The following is an 18535-nucleotide window of genomic DNA, read 5'->3' on the forward strand; positions in this document are numbered from 1 at the left end:
GAAAGAGTATTGCATAACTGGAGTGTTCCGCCATGCCAGACGTTTCCCCATCCAATGGGAGTGGATCCTTTGTAGGGGCTAATTACATCAAGAGGCGTGTGTGCGTGCTCGGCGTGTAAGGCTCCTCGTTTACAGGGGAACAAATATACTGATGGCTTAGGATTCTGCTGTCTTGTGCTATGAGTTCTGAGTAGACATTGCCCCTTAGGGATAATGGACTGCAGGAAACAGGGGGTGGGGGGGCACGCACCCATCCACATCGACATGGTGGCAGTGGAGCAGGTAGACAGCTTCAAGTACCTCGGTGTGAGTTCATAGAGTATTTTCTCTGCTGCCGCACTGCAAGAGGTACCGGTGCATCGGGTCTGACACCAACAGGCTCTTCAACAGCTTCTATCCCCAAGCAATACAACTGATATATAGCTAACAGAATAGCTACAAGGACTCTCTGAGTTAACCTTGTATCTTTATTGACCTTTTATTTACATTTTTGCACTGTCTCTATGCACACTCACAGGGCTCTAACACACTCACAGACCCTACACACTCACAGGGCTCTACACACTCACAGGGCTCTACACACTCACAGGGCTCTAACACACTCACAGACCCTACACACTCACAGGGCTCTAACACACTCACAGACCCTACACACTCACAGGGCTCTACACACTCACAAGGCTCTACACACTCACAGGGCCCTACACACTCACAGGGCTCTACACACTCACAGGGCTCTACACACTCACAGGGCCCTACACACTCACAGGGCCCTACACACTCACAGGGCCCTACACACTCACAGGGCTCTACACACTCACAGGGCCCTACACACTCACAGGGCTCTACACACTCACAGGGCCCTACACACTCACAGGGCCCTACACACTCACAGGAACCTACACACTCACAGGGCCCTACACACTCACAGGAACCTACACACTCACAGGGCCCTACACACTCACAGGAACCTACACACTCACAGGGCCCTACACACTCACACGAACTCCATAATTTGGTCACTCAGACATAATATGCACATACATTTATACTGACTCTACACACACCCACTCACATACAAGCTACTGCTACCCTATTTATCATATATCCTGTTGCACATGTAAATATGGTATTGGAACTGGCTTTTAAAATATTTCCCGTATATAGTTTGCTTACTTACTTTATTGTGTATTTCATATTTATTTTCCTTATTTCTTGTGTTTTTGTCTAGTAATACATCGTTATTGATTATTACAATGTTGGGTTTTGAGTTTCCAAGAAAGGCATTTCACTGTACTTGTGCGTGTGACATTACAACTTGAAACTAATCTAGGATCAGTTTACCCCTCCCATATCCTAACCTTTACCTTTGGGGTCTAAAATGAAAAACTGACCCTGGATCCGCACAAGGACAGATATGTAATTGTGCTCTAGCACATGGTAGGGATGGGTTATTTTAATATTCAAACTTCTGAACGGACGTTAGTATTCGATTACTTGCAAGTATTAATTTTGAAGAAAAAGTATAGGCCTATTTTTACAATGAAAAGGCTTTGTCTACATTAAATGAAATGATCCATGTGACATTGCTACACGCAAGTATATCATGACTTTGAAATTCTTAATTTATTAAAGCAAGTAGGCAGTGACAGGGAGAGCAGCAAAATAGCCTAAATTAGCCTAGCTAGCAAGCTACCTAACATCTGGCTGTCTTAGCTAGCTCCTTTACCTCGATTTGATGCAGTAAAGATAGGTACTACCAGATGGGATGACAGATAACCTCTGGAATCTACATGTCTGTCGAACTCCTCAGTATGGCTACTCGCTCTCTCTCTTTCCCTCCAGTGTCACACGGACCGGCCCCTGCCCCTGCCCCGCCCCTTCCCATCCCCCGCCCTGCTGCTGTAGCAGCAAGTCGTCTCCCCCAAGTCGCAGTTTAAATATATATTTTTTAAAGCACATGTATTTCAACTATGATATTATTTCAATATTGGAATGATTTAAAATGTCAATCTCTAGCACAGGGGTTATTTTCAACCCTAGAGGTCCAGCGGAGATATTGATTCATTACATAGAATGGGCCCTGGGCTGTGGGCTGGTGAGGTGAGGTGAGGTCTATACAGTATACCCTGAGTGTACAAAACATTAGGAACACCTGCTCTTTCCATGACATAGACTGACCAGGTGAATCCAGGTGAAAGCTATACTCCCTTACTGAAGTCACTTGTTAAATCCATTTCAATCAGTGTAGATGAATTACAGGAGACAGGTTAAAGAATAGTTGTTAAGCAAAAAGAAAGGAGGACCAAGGCACTCTTCATATAATTAATTAAAATGCCTTTATTAGTATGGCATGTTCAATAGAAACAAAGTTGTTTAAAAACCGACGCGTTTCGGCTGCATGGCCTTCGTCAGGGAGTACAGAAAAAAGAGAATACAATGTCCTCTTTTGAAAGGCTTTTCCAATTAGCCCTAATTAGAAGAGGGAGTGGTTACCAAATTGGACACACCTAGTAAGCAATAATATACACATGAAAAGGTGAAATACTGTAGCTATGTTATCATGAGCATACAACTCCAAGCTAGAAGCATCAGAACACCCAGAGAGGCAGTTACACCTTTTACCAAAGAGCACCTTCTATCTACCAAAATATACTATAGTGTACCTTAGTAGCGCTTCCCTTCCTCCTCTTTCTAATAGTTGTTAAGCCTTGGGACAATTAAGACATGGGTTGTGTGTGTGCCATTCAGAGGGTGAATGGACAAGACAAATCATTTGAGTGCCTTTGAACGGGGTATGATAGGTGCCAGGCCCACTGGTTTGAGTGTGTCAAGAACTGCAACGCTGCTGGGTTTCCCGCGTGTATTTTTTGAAACTGCACTGTCGGTTAGGGGCTTGTAAGTAAGCATTTCACTGTAAGGTCTACACCTGCTGTATTCGGCGCATGTGACAAATACAATTTGATTTGATCAAAAATGGTCCAGCACTCAAAGGACATCCGGCCAACTTGAAACAACTGTGGGAAGCATTGGAGTCAACACGGGCCAGCATTCCTTTGGAACACTTTCGACACCTCATAGAGTCCATGCCCCGGCAAATTCAGGCTGTTCTGAGGGCAAAAGGGGGTGCAATTAGGCTGGTACTGGAGCCTTGACTCTGCAGGCATTTAAAGCCCAATCCTGTCTGTGTACGTATGGCTCCAGGTGATTCATCTATGTCCAGAGGCCAAGAAGATAGGAGGTGGATACGGCCTGGCTTTCTTCTCCCCTCCTCAGGACCAGCAGTGTTAGAGTACCATCCTCCAGCCCTGCCTAGCTACATATCAGCCATAGCTACCACACTATAATGCCTGGCTGCATCATTATGTACACTGCAGAGTTGTTGTGTTCTTTTTCATTGGTATTGTATCACATTCAATGTACCGGTATGCATCAGATCTGTTGTGAACAGAATGCAGAAAGGAGTGTGGAGTACGTCAGGAAAGAAAGGAAAGGAAAAGACACGTTTTAAAAGTATATCTTAATAGAAACATTTTATTCAGTGCATTTGGTGTATACAACAAATAATAAACAACTTGGAAGGTAGCAGGCCGAGCGACAGCCATCTGCCTGTACAGGTTGTTTTTCACTTTTGTCCTGGTAATTAGGAACACATGATCCAACATGGGTTAATACACATAGCCTACATCATGCACTATAGCTCTATAGTCCAGAATCCCCTGCTGTCTCCCATGCAATAGATATGTTCACTTCAAAACCTCCCAAAGGAAACGAAAGACAAACCAAGCCTCCCAGTAGCATGTTCCATATGAACAAGGTATGTAGCTGAAGGGAAGGAGTACTTAGCCCAAAAAAGGGTCCTTTTTGTACACAACCGTGTTTGTACATGCCCTGTGCAAGTAAGGGAAGAGTCTGATGTTTCTTTCTTTTTTTCTTTTTTTTTTGTTGTTCACTTTTACAAATATGACATATCCTATAAAATGTTTAAGCCACCTAAAATTCCACAGTATTTTTTTTTCATTATTATATATAGAAAATTGTCACCACGATAACTTACTCAAACACGAAACAAGTCCTGGATGGGGGCCGTCACCATATCCTTATATGGTGAACTGAATCAGCCAATAAGAGTCAACAAAGGGGAACGGGGCAAGGCATGACACAAGCACTGGATTGGAGAACAGACCACAGGGACAGAAGACAATGTGACACAATAGAAACAGAAGGCGGGGACACTGAACAGTCAATTCATACCAAACTCAACCGGAGAGCTCACCAGTAATAATAGTCTCCGTCCCTTGAGCTTTCTACACCCCAGAGTCCCTTCTAACTCTTTTTTTTTTCTCTTTCCCTCTCTTATGCAGTCTCTTTCGTCACTTTCTTTCTCTCATCAAAAATGTACATTAAGAAAAATAATTCAACAACTTCCAGCTGCACCTCTATACTGGCTTGGTGTGACTGCTTAAAGGGCCACTCTTTCAGCTCTGTCTTTGGTTTGCTGAAACCCCTTTCACTGTGTAGACAGCTACAAAAACACAAATACCGAGGAGAGGGAGGAGGGGAGAGAACCAAAAAAAAGATCTCAGCTAATCCCGAAAATTAGCAAAGTAAAGGTGCAGCTATGGCGTTGTCGCTCAAACAGCGGGTGCCACGCGCTTTTTCAATTATTTTCCAGGTCAGCTGAATGTAGGCTTTTTTTTTTTTTATGCTAGAGAGCTCAAGTCTCTTCTGAGCTTGTGCGCTAGAATGCAGGAGAGCTACCGTTACGGCTGGCTGCGGTCGCGGCTTCGCTAAAGCTGCAACCCCGAGGGATTGGCTTCGTATACATAGAAGCATCATGGATGACACACAGAAACAGGGGACTTCTCCATCTACTGCAGCCCCAGCAGCTCAGACCCTCACCAGTTGCCCTGACCACCTGCCTCTTTACCTGCCTGCCTGCCAGATATGACTGGGTAGGTGTCTATATGATCAGGACCTATAAGTAAAAGTAGTTGTTATCTGCAGGAAGTAAACAAAAAACCATAAAAGATGAGCTAACTGGTACACAGTTCTTACCACCAGAGAGTGACCAACAGAAAATGGCTCACGGTGTAATGTGGTTGGCTGTTGACCATATGGTGAGCGATATGGAGCCTAATCAAGTGTGGTGATTGGTTGGTGGTCGTGATGGTGTTTATAGTCGTAATGTTGTCCTGAACTGCCGATGGTTTTGGAGAGAGAAGTCTGCTTGGAAGCCACGCTCTTCGGAGGGTGAGGTGTCTTCTTACGTCTGCCCCGGCCCGCCGACGCCCGGCTACGTGGACTCGTTCTGGCTCACCGCCTTGCCTCCGTTGAGCACGGCCGAGGCGCTCCGGGACTTGGTGGGCGTGCCGCTACCGGAGCGTGAGAACTCAGTCAGGTCGTGGAGGGAGGGTTCCCTGTACATGGCCACTGTGGGACAGACAGACATACGGGGCAATGGTCAGACACATGGATAAGGCTGCTAGTGTAGATGAGCGGATCTGAGCAGTAGAACAGAATAAAATAGAATATAACAGAATAGAATAGCATTGTCCACCTGGAGATGCACATTTTCCTCTCTGGCCGGACCAAGTTCTAGTCTATTCTATTGCTCAATTCCCTCTGATCATGTCACTGTATATCTTAACATAATGTACAACCCTGAAATATGCAGAAGGGAGTTAAAAAAAGCCAGGACAAGGCATTTATTTAGGACAGAAGGTACTTATAGTCACTGCCTTCCATTAGCTATTCAGGAGCTTGTACCCGTCTCCTTGAAGTGTACTGCAGCACGCCGAGCTAAAGCAAGCTCGTTTGCATCTCTTAAACGTTTCAGAAGAAACACCAGAGGTTCTGATCTCTTTAGTCTTTAGGAGCCACTCCTTAAACAGCCTCTTGCCAGAATATGCTTTGACGTGTGTGGTTCTCTGGGGCTTGGGCCGAAGCAGCAAACTAAACTCTCCAAAGATGCTTCCTTCCCTTAGCTTTGGCTTTCGGGTGACAGCAGCACGCTTCACACAAAGAATCCCTGCGCACACACGAGTCAATCAATATTGGACTTCAGTGGGAAGCTGTGTGGGATCGATACTGGGCTTATTAGCCATGGCATTATGCAACTCTAATGCTGGAGGATGACCTGGAGGTCAGTCCATCTCACCGCTGGGGCCGTTCATCCTTAGTTCATATACGCTTCTCCTCTACCAATCATCCCTCTATTTCTTTCTCTACTGTATATCTCCCTCTTCGACCTAGCAGCTTAACACACACACAAGCTTTTTCTCTCTCTCTCTCTCTCTCTCTCTCTCTCTCTCTCTCTCTCTCTCTCTCTCTCTCTCTCTCTCTCTCTCTTCTCTCTCTCTCTAAGATGTAGGGAGATAGAGAATAGTGCCTTTTTGTCATGGTTTGTAGATTTGCAATGAAAGCAAAGTACAATTTTCTGGAGATAAAAGCGAGCTCCCATATTTACTTCATTATGACAACTTTATTTTGCCATTTGTCTGCATTTATGCAATTTTTCTTCCTCTTAGACAGCCAAAAATGTGTCATATTTATCACATTGCCTTATTATAGCTTCTGTACATTAAAACAATCTTAAAGCAATTATGCCCAACAACTTATTTCCCCCACACGTTATCATTCTTCCTCTCTTGCTCTCTTTTCCCTTTTCCCATTAACTCTCTCGCTCTCTTTTCCCTTTTCACATTAACTCTCTCGCTCTCTTTCCCCTTTTCCCTTTAACTCTCTCGCTCTCTTTTCCCTTTTCCCATTAACTCTCTCTCTCTCTTTTCCCTTTTCCCATTAACTCTCTCGCTCTCTTTTCCCTTTTCCCATTAACTCTCTCGCTCTCTCTCTCTCTTTTCCCATTAACTCTCTCTCTCTCTTTTCCCATTAACTCTCTCGCTCTCTTTTCCCTTTTCTCATTAACTCTCTCGCTCTCTTTCCCCTTTTCCCATTAACTCTCTCGCTCTCTTTTCCCTTTTCCCATTAACTCTCTCGCTCTCCGTCTCTTTTCCCTTTACCTCTCTGTCTCTTTTCCCTTTACCTCTCTGTCTCTTTTCCCTTTACCTCCCTGTCTCTTTTCCCTGTACCCCTCTCTCTCTCCCTCTCTCTTTTCCCTGTACCCCCCCCTCTCTCTCTCCCTCTCTCTTTTCCCTGTACCCTCCTCTCTCTCTCCCTCCCTCTCTCTTTTCCCTGTACCCCCCCTCTCTCTCTCCCTCTCTCTTTTCCCTGTACCCCCCATCTCTCTCTCCCTCTCTCTTTTCCCTGTACCCCCCATCTCTCTCTCCCTCTTTCTTTTCCCTGTACCCCCCATCTCTCTCTCCCTCTCTCTTTTCCCTGTACCCCCCCATCTCTCTCTCCCTCTCTCTTTTCCCTGTACCCCCCATCTCTCTCTCCCTCTCTCTTTTCCCTGTACCCCCCCCTCTCTCTCTCTTTTCCCTGTACCCCCCCTCTCTCTTTTCCCTGTACCCCCCCTCTCTCTCTCCCTCTCTCTTTTCCCTGTACCCTCCCTCTCTCGCTCTCTCTCTCTATTACCTCTCTCTCTCTCTTTTCCCTTTACCTCTCTCTCTCTCTTTTCCCTTTACCTCTCTCTCTCTTTTCCCTTTACCTCTCTCTCGCTCTCTCATGAGTGCGGGGCGATCATTCTCTGGCTATTGCTCTTAACTGTGTTTGGGCCCCCTGGTCGGGCTGTTAAATGTAACCCAAAAGCTATTACAGTGAGCAGAGACGTGGATTTTTAATGAGCTACTGGTCGGTTCGGTCGGAGGATAAGAGCAGCCAAGCCAACCGCAAACCCGTTAGAGAAAGCATCATCACCACAGCTGTCTGTGTGCTGTACCTTTCTGCCCTTGTGAAAAAGGGGTTGAAAGAGATTCAAAGCCCAGTGCATTACTCTCCAACGCCCTCCTGCCCTCATTTAGGGACGACAACTTCTTGTAATCTTTTAACCATGATTTTCAGGCCTGTACACAAACAGGGTAACAATATATTTGTAAATCATGCAACCACCAAAGAAGCTTGGAACTTGACGGATACAAATGACGAAACGACTGAATGTCTGATCAGATTTTTCGAAATAAATTGCTACCCGCTTGGTGCTCTCGTCGGTTGAGTAATTTGCGTCACCAGCGGTGCCTTTCTTGAATGGGGACTTTTTTTTGTCTAAAAGCTCATCCTTTCATCTCGTGGAAGTGGAGTCCAGACGCTCTCAGTTTTTATCTTGTTCTCTCTGTTGACAGGTAAGCCTGTATCTTGTTCTAGATGAAAGAGCTGTGGCCTTTTCAACATCATGAACAGATCCATCTATCCGGCACACAATCATCCCCCCTCCTTCCATGAGGCACCTGGCTTGGTTGGGTGGAGGTGGGCCGCTTCTTCTTCGCCATGACATTTGTGTTAAAAAGCTTAGCTGTCTCTATTCAAACAGGCAGCACTTTATCATTCCCACAGCTTTTCGGCATGGACACTGCCAATGCCTTTTCCACTGTCTGGCTCCAATGAAGTATGAATAGCTTTTGGGGAGTGCTCAATGGTGCTGTCCACACACCGTTGCCTCAGAGCAGAAAGCCTGACGGCAGGGGGGCTGAGAGCAGCCTTTCCCCGGGCTGTAGGGAGAGACTACCCGCAGAGAGATAGAGAGAGAAAGAGAGAGAGAGATTTAATCAAAAAGAAGCTTGGTGTTTTTTCTGGAAAGTCTCCCATTTATACAAATAACCGCTGCCAAAGCTCAGTGCTCCAGGCCATAGTGAATCACCAATAAACTTTAAACTGCAATGTAATGGGCTTGGGAGAATAATGAAGAAACTTTCGAAAAAGTAAAGTTACCTAAGAAACATCTCTTATTATCCTTTATTGCAGGGATCCCCAACTAGATTCAGCCGCGGGCCTATTTGTTCTTGAGAGGAATAATTTGGAGACTGCAAATTGACAGCAAGAAGCCCAAACAGATATAATGTCTGACTAAAACAAAATCATTTCAAACCTGGTTTACATTGTCTCTCTATTATGCGTGGGAATACTTGGGAACAGATTTCTCAAATTAAAATAACTTGGAACAGATTTCCTGGTGTTTTTACAGTCTATTATGTCCAACAATAAAAAAACATTTGGGGAACCCTGCTCTATTGTCTCCAATATAGAGCCAAGCACCCTATAGGAAGAAAGATGGACAGTCTCACCTTTCAAAGGCTTGGGGAGGAAGTGGGCTGCTGGCTTGTTCTTCTTCACGTGGTTTCCCTTCATTATCTCCCCCTCTTTATTCAGACCGAGGTACCAGCCCCTACCAGACTGCTGCTGTCTGTAGATCATGGAGGAGTAGGTCACGTAGTAGTTCTCAAACACAGACTCTTTGAACTTGCACTCCGGGGTGAAGTGTTCCTGAGGAGAAGAAAGAAAGAGAGGGAGGGAGGAGAGGAGAAGACCGGATGAGCCATGGCTGAAGGAGGAGGGTGGCCACTGATCAGAGAGGTTTTAAGAGCCCTCCTCGTTTCTCGCTTCTTAGCAAATGAGAGGCACTGAGACATGAAGCGCCATTACTTAAGAAACAAGAGATGACGGCACAACTCAAACACATGCGCTTGCTTAGAGCGCGCGCACACACACACACACACACACACACACACACACACACACACACACACACACACACACACACACACACACACACACACACACACACACACACGGGTTGAAAGATCCTTCCAGCTCCATCTAATTCAAGACATTCACCTCTTAATGCTTAACACATTACCACAGTATTTTCAAAGGCTCTTATGTTCATTATAGTAAATCATTCATAGCTTTATGCCATAGATACAACACATCACGATTCAACATTCACTCTCATTTTACTCCGCGGTATTAATAATATATGGGACAATTAATAACAACATTTGTTGGAGGATGGGCACTCTATTTATATGTAGCTTCTATTTGTTAGCCAATCCTTCACCAGACTATCTAGCAGCAGTGTGTGCATCCATCCGCGCAAGTGTGTTTGTGTGTGTGGCATGTGTGTGTGTGTGTGTTTTACAGAGGTTATGTAATGTCCAGGCAGAGGCTCCACTGTCTCTCATCCGCTAATGAATTGGCTGTTCTGAGGAGCACCGAACACAATCTACAGGGGACTCCTGGGACACTTTAAAAAAGCTATTTGTCAGATTTGGTCCTCTATCTCCCTATCTCTCTCTATCCCTCTCCCTTTCGCACTCTCTCTCTATCTCTCTCTTTACATATACAGTATATCTCTCTTTCTTCTCCCAATCTCTGTCTCTCTCTCTCTCTCTATATATACAGTGGGGAGAACAAGTATTTGATACACTGCCGATTTTGAAGGTTTCCCTACTTACAAAGCATGTAGAGGTCTGTAATTTTTATCATAGGTACAATTCAACCGTGAGAGACGGAATCTAAAACAAAAATGCAGAAAATCACATTGTATGATTTTTAAGTAATTAATTTTCATTTTATTGCATGACATAAGTATTTGATACATCAGAAAAGCAGAACTTAATATTTGCTACAGAAACCTTTGTTTGCAATTACAGAGATCATACGTTTCCTGTAGTTCTTGACCAGGTTTGCACACACTGCAGCAGGGATTTTGGCCCACTCCTCCATACAGACCTTCTCCAGATCCTTCAGGTTTCGGGGCTGTCGCTGGGCAATACGGACTTTCGGCTCCCTCCAAAGATTTTCTATTGGGTTCAGGTCTGGAGACTGGCTAGGCCACTCCAGGACCTTGAGATGCTTCTTACGGAGCCACTCCTTAGTTGCCCTGGCTGTGTGTTTCGGGTCGTTGTCATGCTGAAAGACCCAGCCACGACCCATCTTCAATGCTCTTACTGAGGGAGGAGGTTGTTGGTCAAGATCTCGCGATACATGGCCCCATCCATCCTCCCTTCAATACGGTGCAGTCGTCCTGTCCCCTTTGCAGAAAAGCATCCCCAAAGAATGATGTTTCCACCTCCATGCTTCACGGTTGGGATGGTGTTCTTGGGGTTGTACTCATCCTTCTATTCCTCCAAACACGGCGAGTGGAGTTTAGAGCAAAAAGCTCTATTTTTGTCTCATCAGACCACATGACCTTCTCCCATTCCTCCTCTGGATCATCCAGATGGTCATTGGCAAACTTCAGACGGGCCTGGACATGCGCTGGCTTGAGCAGGGGGACCTTGCGTGCGCTGCAGGATTTTAATCCATGACGGCGTAGTGTGTTACTAATGGTTTTCTTTGAGACTGTGGTCCCAGCTCTCTTCAGGTCATTGACCAGGTCCTGCCGTGTAGTTCTGGGCTGATCCCTCACATTCCTCATGATCATTGATGCCCCACGAGGTGAGATCTTGCATGGAGCCCCAGACCGAGGGTGATTGACCGTCATCTTGAACTTCTTCCATTTTCTAATAATTGTGCCAACAGTTGTTGCCTTCTCACCAAGCTGCTTGGCTATTGTCCTGTAGCCCATCCCAGCCTTGTACAGGTCTACAATTTATCCCTGATGTCCTTACACAGCTCTCTGGTCTTGGCCATTGTGGAGAGGTTGGAGTCTGTTTGATTGAGTGTGTGGACAGGTGTCTTTTATACAGGTAACGAGTTCAAACAGGTGCAGTTAATACAGGTAATGAGTGGAGAACAGGAGGGCTTCTTAAAGAAAAACTAACAGGTCTGTGAGAGCCGGAATTCTTACTGGTTGGTAGGGGATCAAATACTTATGTCATGCAATAAAATGCAAATTAATTACTTAAAAATCATACAATGTGATTTTCTGGATTTTTGTTTTAGATTCCGTCTCTCACAGTTGAAGTGTACCTATGATAAAAATGACAGACCTCTACATGCTTTGTAAGTAGGAAAACCTGCAAAATCGGCAGTGTATCAAATACTTGTTCTCCCCACTGTATATATATATTATTTTCTTTATATATCTTTCTCTTTTTATATATACAGTTGAAGTCAGAAGTTTACATACACCTTAGCCAAATACATTTAAACTCAGTTTTTCGCAATTCCTGACATTAAATAATTGTAAAAATTCCCTGTCTTAGGTCAGTTAGGATCACCACTTTATTTTAAGAATGTGAAATGTCAGAATAATAGTAGAGATAATGATTTATTTCAGCTTTTATTTCTTTCATCACATTCCCAGTGGGTCAGAAGTTTACATACACTCAATTAGTATTTGGGAGCATTGCCTTTAAATTATTTAACTTGGGTCAAACATTTTGGGAAGCCTTCCAAAAGCTTCCCATAATAAGTTGGGTGAATTTTGGCCCATTCCTCCTGACAGAGCTGGTGTAACTGAGTCAGGTTTGTAGGCCTCCTTGCTCGCATACGCTTTTTCAGTTCTGCCCACACTTTTTCTATAGGATTGAGGTCAGGGCTTTGTGATGGCCACTCCAATACCTTGACTTTGTTGTCCATAAGCCATTTTGTCACAACTTTGGAAGTATGCTTGGGGTCATTGTCTATTTGGAAGACCCATTTGCGACCAAGCTTTAACTTCCTGACTGATGTCTTGAGAATTTGCTTCAATATATCCACATAATTTTCCATCCTCATGATGCCTTCTATTTTGTGAAGTGCACCAGTCCCTCCTGCAGCAAAGCATCCCCACAACATGATGCTGCCACCCCTGTGCTTCACGGTTGGGATGGTGTTCTTTGGGTTACAACCCTCACCCTTTTTCCTCCAAACATAACGATGGTCATTATGGCCAAACAGTTCTATTTTTGTTTCATCAGACCAGAGGACATTTCTCCAAAAAGTATGATCTTTGTCCCCATGTGCAGTTGCAAACCGTAGTCTGGCTTTTTATATGGTGGTTTTGGAGCAATGGCTTCTTCATTGCTGAGCAGCCTTTCAGGTTATGTCGGTATAAGACTCGTTTTACTGTGGATATAGATACTTTTGTACCTGTTTCCTCCAGCATCTTCACAAGGTCCTTTGCTGTTGTTCTGGGATTGATTTGCACTTTTCGCACCAAAGTACGTTCATCTCTAGGAGACAGAACGCTCCTTCCTGAGCGATATGACGGCTGCATGGTCCCATGGTGTTTATACTTGCGTACTATTGTTTGTACAGATGAACGTGGTACATTCAGGCATTTGGAAATTGCTCCCAAGGATGAACTAGACTTGTCGAGGTCTACAATTTTTTTCTGAGGTCTTTGCTGATTTCTTTTCACTGAGTTTGAAGGTAGGCCTTCAAATACATCCACAGGTACACCTCCAATTGACTCAAATGGTGTCAATTAGCCTATTAGAAGCTTCTAAAGCAATCACATCATTTTCTGGAATTTTCCAAGCTGTTTAAAGGCACAGTCAACTTAGTTTATGTAAACTTCTGACCCACTAGAATTGTGGTAAAGTGAATTATAAGTGAAATAATCTGTCTGTAAACAATTGTTGGAAGAATTACTTGTGTCATGCACAAAGTAGATGTCCTAACCGACTTGCCAAAACTATAGTTTGTTAACAAGAAATTTGTGGAGTGGTTGAAAAACGAGTTTTAATGACTCCAACCGAAGTGTATGTAAACTTCCGGCTTCAACGGTATATATATCTCTTTTCCCTTTACTTCTTTCTGACACTCACACTCACCCTCTCTCTCTTTATCGCTCTCTGTTTCTCTCAAGCACTTCATTTTGTTTCTCTAGTCTACATTGTGCCATATCTCATGCTCTCTTCTACTCTCACCTTTCCATATGTTGTCGTCTCTGATTTAGTCATTATCTACGTTCTAAAGCACAAAGCTGTTTTTTTTCTCATGCAACTCTCCCCAGGACACTCTGATGTGGCTGTGTGTATGTGTTTGCTTTTGTCTCGATTATAGTTGTATAGATTATTCATTAATTACAGCTGGGAGGGGAGGGGCTGGGTGCGTGAACAGGGAAGGGGAATGATCTTTTGAGACAACTGTTGCTGCCATACTACTGCACTGTACTGTTCTTCCTGGTCTCTCTGTTGCCTACTAATTACCTTACAACTGCTTCCTGACTTATTGGCTTCCCAGGAAACAATCTATGCATTCCAGCATGCAGTGGAAGAAATACCAATAAGCTAAACCTGGGGTATTTTAATCTGAGCTTGGAGGTTCAAAGCTATGCCGGTTAGCACCCTTCCATGAACTAATTTAGACCTGGGAAAACAGGTAAGTGGACTCTGGTCAATCAATGACAATGATAAATCAAGTAATCACCAGGGAGAAAGGAAAACCAGAAAAAAAAGACACTGGGTTAACCTACAGTATAATAGCAGTCATATGGTAACTTGGCAAGCACTTTAGAAAGGAGAAGAGAATTGGCATGTTTTTCAGATTGGGTAAGTATTACTCAGAAGGCAGTATTACTCAGAGTTTCATCACAGTGGATGTCAGTCACAAGATAGATGACATGTGTCCCCTGTGTCCCCGGGCATGGACACAGATCTGTTGTGTGATCATGACAAACTACAGAATGTGTCACTGTCAGTCACTCAGTCATCAATAATGCCTTCAGACTTTCCAACCACAATACTACTCAAAAGATCTTCACTAGATTGAATGCACATTGTGTCTTTGTCTAGCTATGCATTCACTCTGGGCTGGAGTCTCTACACATGTACAGTGCACTCCACTTACTGTATACAAATCACAGACCTCTTATAGTGATCGAAAACTATTTTTTAAAGAAGCAATTGGTGAAAGCTTCTCTTTGATTCACCAACTCTCTCTCTCTCTCTCTCTCTCTCTCTCCTCTGAACCAATGGCCCCAATGCAGTGCAAGTGGCCCCTACCGTACCCAATCTCCCATCCAGTATCACAGCAACCCAGACGCAGTGAGTCTGTCCCAGGCATGGAGAATCAGCCCTGCTACCTGGCTCTTAGCCAAACTCAGTGTAGATAAGTATTCTCATCTCATATCCTCCCTCGTCTCTGTCATTCCTAGAGACTGGCCGGGCCCAGACCACGGTGACAGGAACACTGCTGATGTCACACCACGCCGGTGACATGGCACCTCCCTGGGAACTTCCTGTCAGCTCAGCCCCAGCTCACAGCTAAGCCGCCATGACACAGGAGGAGACCGCAATCCATTTGTCTAAATGTTAGGAGCACCAGAAGGGCTTAGAGAACAGACTAGGATCAATGAGGTGAGGAACGTCTACAGTAGCATCCCTGTCTACGATGTCAGTTAGGGCAGAGGCCACGTCTGCTGCAGTCAGCTCTGCCTTTGACCACTGACTATAGCCAGCCTCTGTTAGGAGTACAGTCCTCAACCATCCTCCCAGAAAATGGTGGTTTTCCAGTTATATAACTGTTCTGCTAGCGCGCGACCACAGCTAATGATTCGGTTTGAAGGTCAGATTCATTAAACCAATTGAACCCTTGTACCCAAATGCAAATCTGCTTTCGGAGAGAAGGATCGGATTAAACTCGTTTTAGTTCTATCTGGTGAAAGGTAATTAATTATAATTATGTTAATAACATAAACAATGCAGGGGAGGTGACAAATGAGGAACGATGTTGAAATTGACGTTTATTTTCCCAAAACACTAAACTGGGTTGAAGGTTTGCAGGCAACAAATGTAAAACCCTGGACAACAACATCCTGAAAACAAGAGTCAGCAGCCTAAAGAGCCATTAATGTCTTTCTCCTGCATGCTTTTCCCCCCTGTTCTTTGGCCATGCGCAACCTGCCTCTCTCTGACCGCCAAGCCCAGGCACTTGTCTTGCCATGTGGAGGCTGAGAGCAGTTAGTTAAAAGGCAGCACGTTTTTCTCTCTCCCTCACTGCTCTTCAACTCTTTCCCACGAGTCCCCCCACCCCCATTACTCACTTCCCCAATGTATCTTCCCGATATCCTGCTCTTCCTCCCTCCCTCGTCTCCCTCTCTCTGTGATCACCATGGCGAGCAAACAGTGTAGCTCGCATGGAGAGGCAAGGCACAGATAGGCAGTTTTAATCCCTGTGCCGTGCCAGCGTGGTGGGAAAACTATGAGCTGCTCAGCTTTTGAGCCAGAAGTCCTGTTCTACCCCCATTAATGAGCTTTTGTGGATTTGGCTCGCTGCGGCGCTCTGGAGTGAAGTGAAAGTCAATGGATGACAGACATGTACAGATGGACACATTGAGAGCCAAGATGGAAGGGATCGCACGCCAGCCTTGCCTATTTTACTGGAGCGGGCCTATGGAGTACAGAGACATTCAGATACAGATAGGCACAGACACTTTTAGAGCCAAGATGGGATTGCCAGCCGGCCCTGTTCCATTCTAAGGAAGACAGAAGAAACTGACACAAGGAGGAGCCAAGATGGAGGGAAACCCTAGTCCTATTGTATTGGAGTATCTCTACGATCGACAGAGGCAGCCAGATCCACTTGACTGGGCTCCTCCGGCTCCAGTATTTTCTCCCTCTGTCAATAGTAATGGCTAGTGTTCAGTGAAACCCACGGTGCGGTGAAAAAAGGCCCACACCACTTTAATCCCGACTCTCTAGAGGTAGACAGAGTGAAACACATCTCAGCAAATTGGAGCGAGGGAACATCACATCATATCTGCATGGAAATGATCTCAGTCATGTGCCCTCCTCTCCTCCCCCACACCTGGCTGTCTATGAGTGGAGTGGTTTGGGTAAATGTACTTTAAATGATCCCATTAAAATACATGCCTTTCCTTGAAGCACGGGACAATGTAGAGAGCGACAGCAGTGAGCTGATGAGTCCCCTTGTTGAAATGCTGCAAAGCTGGAAGGCTTCACACACATCAAGGGGCTGGGAGCTGAGAGATGTGCTTTTAGTGTAGGCAGCAATTATTACAGAGTCCTGTACTGTGCAGACAGTAACAACATCATTGTGTAACGGACTACAGTATTAAATCCCTGTATGTGAACAACGAGATTAAAGATGAAAGAGATAGATATTCTGGGCAGTGTGTCGTGCAGCCACAGTGGAGACAATCATAGAGACATTACCAAGCTGTGATAAAAGAAAAACACACTGCGTACCCCTCTCACCTCCTATCTGGGTAGCTATGGGGGTTTATGTTGTGTACTGCAGTCAGTCAGTCAGCAACTCACGTTGCTGGGATCTTTATGGTACATATCTCATTTGCTTTTATTGCGCCTGCAAGATGGGGAAACCCCACAGTCTCACCCCTCTCTGCCCAGTCACCATCCCCATTCCCGCCCCACTGTACCTCCCCCAAAGGGTATTCCCTGTCTCAGCGGTGACTGTGTGTGTGTGTGTGTGTGTGTGTGTGTGTAAAAGTGAAAGTGATTGATAGAGAAAGAGGAAGGGAGGTGGTGGGGTAATGATGTATGTGTGGGTGTATCAGATTTGCCAAATGCAGGGCGAGGGAGAGCTTTGTATGCATCTCTGTGTGTGGAGTAAAGGTGGTCTAGAGTTTTTTTCTCTCTGGTTGCACATGTGACATGCTGGTAGAAATGTGGTAAAACTTATTTAAGTTTCCCTGCATTAAAAGTCCCTGCCACTAGGAGTGTCACTTCTGGGTGAGCATTGTCTTGTTTGCTTATGGCCTTGTAGAGTTGGTTGAGTGTGGTCTTAGTTCCAGCATCGGTCTGTGGTGGTAAATAGACAGCTACGAATAATATAGATGAGAACTCTCTTGGTAGATAGTGTGGTCTACAGCTTATCATAAAGTACTCGACCTCAGGCGAGCAATACCTCGAGACTTCTTTAATATTAGACATTGCGCACCAGCTGTTATTGACAAAAAGACACCCACCCCCACCCCTCGTCTTACCAGAGGGTGTGTGTGTGTGTGTGTGTGTGTGTGTGTGTGTGTGTGTGTGTGTGTGTGTGTGTGTGTGTGTGTGTGTGTGTGTGTGTGTGTGTGTGTGTGTGTGTGTGTGTGTGTGAGAGAGAGAGATCAATGGGTGGCTACGGTGTGTTTATGTGGGTGTGTGTCTGAGCAGAGCGAAGTGTGTGTGTGTTTGTGTGATAATTCTGCCCCTTAGGTCCTGCTCAATCTCTTTTCCATCCCTCTTGGCTCATATCTTTTTCTCTAAACTTCAATCCTTGTCACTGTCCATCTTTCTATGAGCCTCTCTCTCTCTTTCCCCATACACTGCCCAACACATATTTCACTCTCCCTCCCGATTCTCCTATCTTTCCCTCTGTCCCCATTTCTCTTTCTCTCTCTCTCCAGCTCATCATTTGTTCAGGCACTATGTCAGGCTCTTTAATCGTATCCATCCCTCTCTCCCCTGCACGCACCGTTTCCCCATCCCTCCCCTTTCAAGGGGGCTGACATATCTCATTCTTTTAAGAGGTGTCTTCTATGCTCAGTGACTCAGCGGCTGTCTATATAACCCTCTCTCCACATACATGCATACAGCGCACATGCACAGTCTTTCACAGTGTCTTTCACCATAAACCCTGCCTCTGCTTACAGCCATACACACGTAAACACATGTCCTCTCCTCTCCCAGGCATCACAGGCATTTCTCTAGAGGCTGGAGGGAGGGCGTCAGATTTACAGCAGTGGAGGGATACCCCAGTCCAGGTTAGCGATAGCGCCTTAGCGCTTTACGACCCGATAGCT

At 45.1% G+C, this 18535-nt stretch overlaps 1 protein-coding gene across 6 annotated transcripts in view; it reads right to left on the minus strand.

The window, feature by feature from the left end:
- Positions 1–3505: 3505 nt before the first annotated feature.
- Positions 3506–18535, minus strand: part of LOC139574307 (fibroblast growth factor 13) — a 184690-nt gene continuing 169660 nt past the window's right edge. For all 6 annotated transcript variants that reach the window (XM_071398758.1, XM_071398756.1, XM_071398757.1 and 3 more), the window contains 2 exons: positions 9180–9378; positions 3506–5433 (listed from right to left, as the gene is read on the minus strand). In XM_071398758.1, coding sequence (XP_071254859.1) covers positions 5297–5433; positions 9180–9378 — 336 coding nt within the window. In that variant the 3' untranslated portion in view covers positions 3506–5296. The remainder of the gene's footprint in view (positions 5434–9179; positions 9379–18535) is intronic.

The sequence above is a fragment of the Salvelinus alpinus genome, chromosome 4 (assembly GCF_045679555.1).
Source record: "Salvelinus alpinus chromosome 4, SLU_Salpinus.1, whole genome shotgun sequence".
NCBI classification, from domain to species: Eukaryota; Metazoa; Chordata; class Actinopteri; order Salmoniformes; family Salmonidae; genus Salvelinus; species Salvelinus alpinus.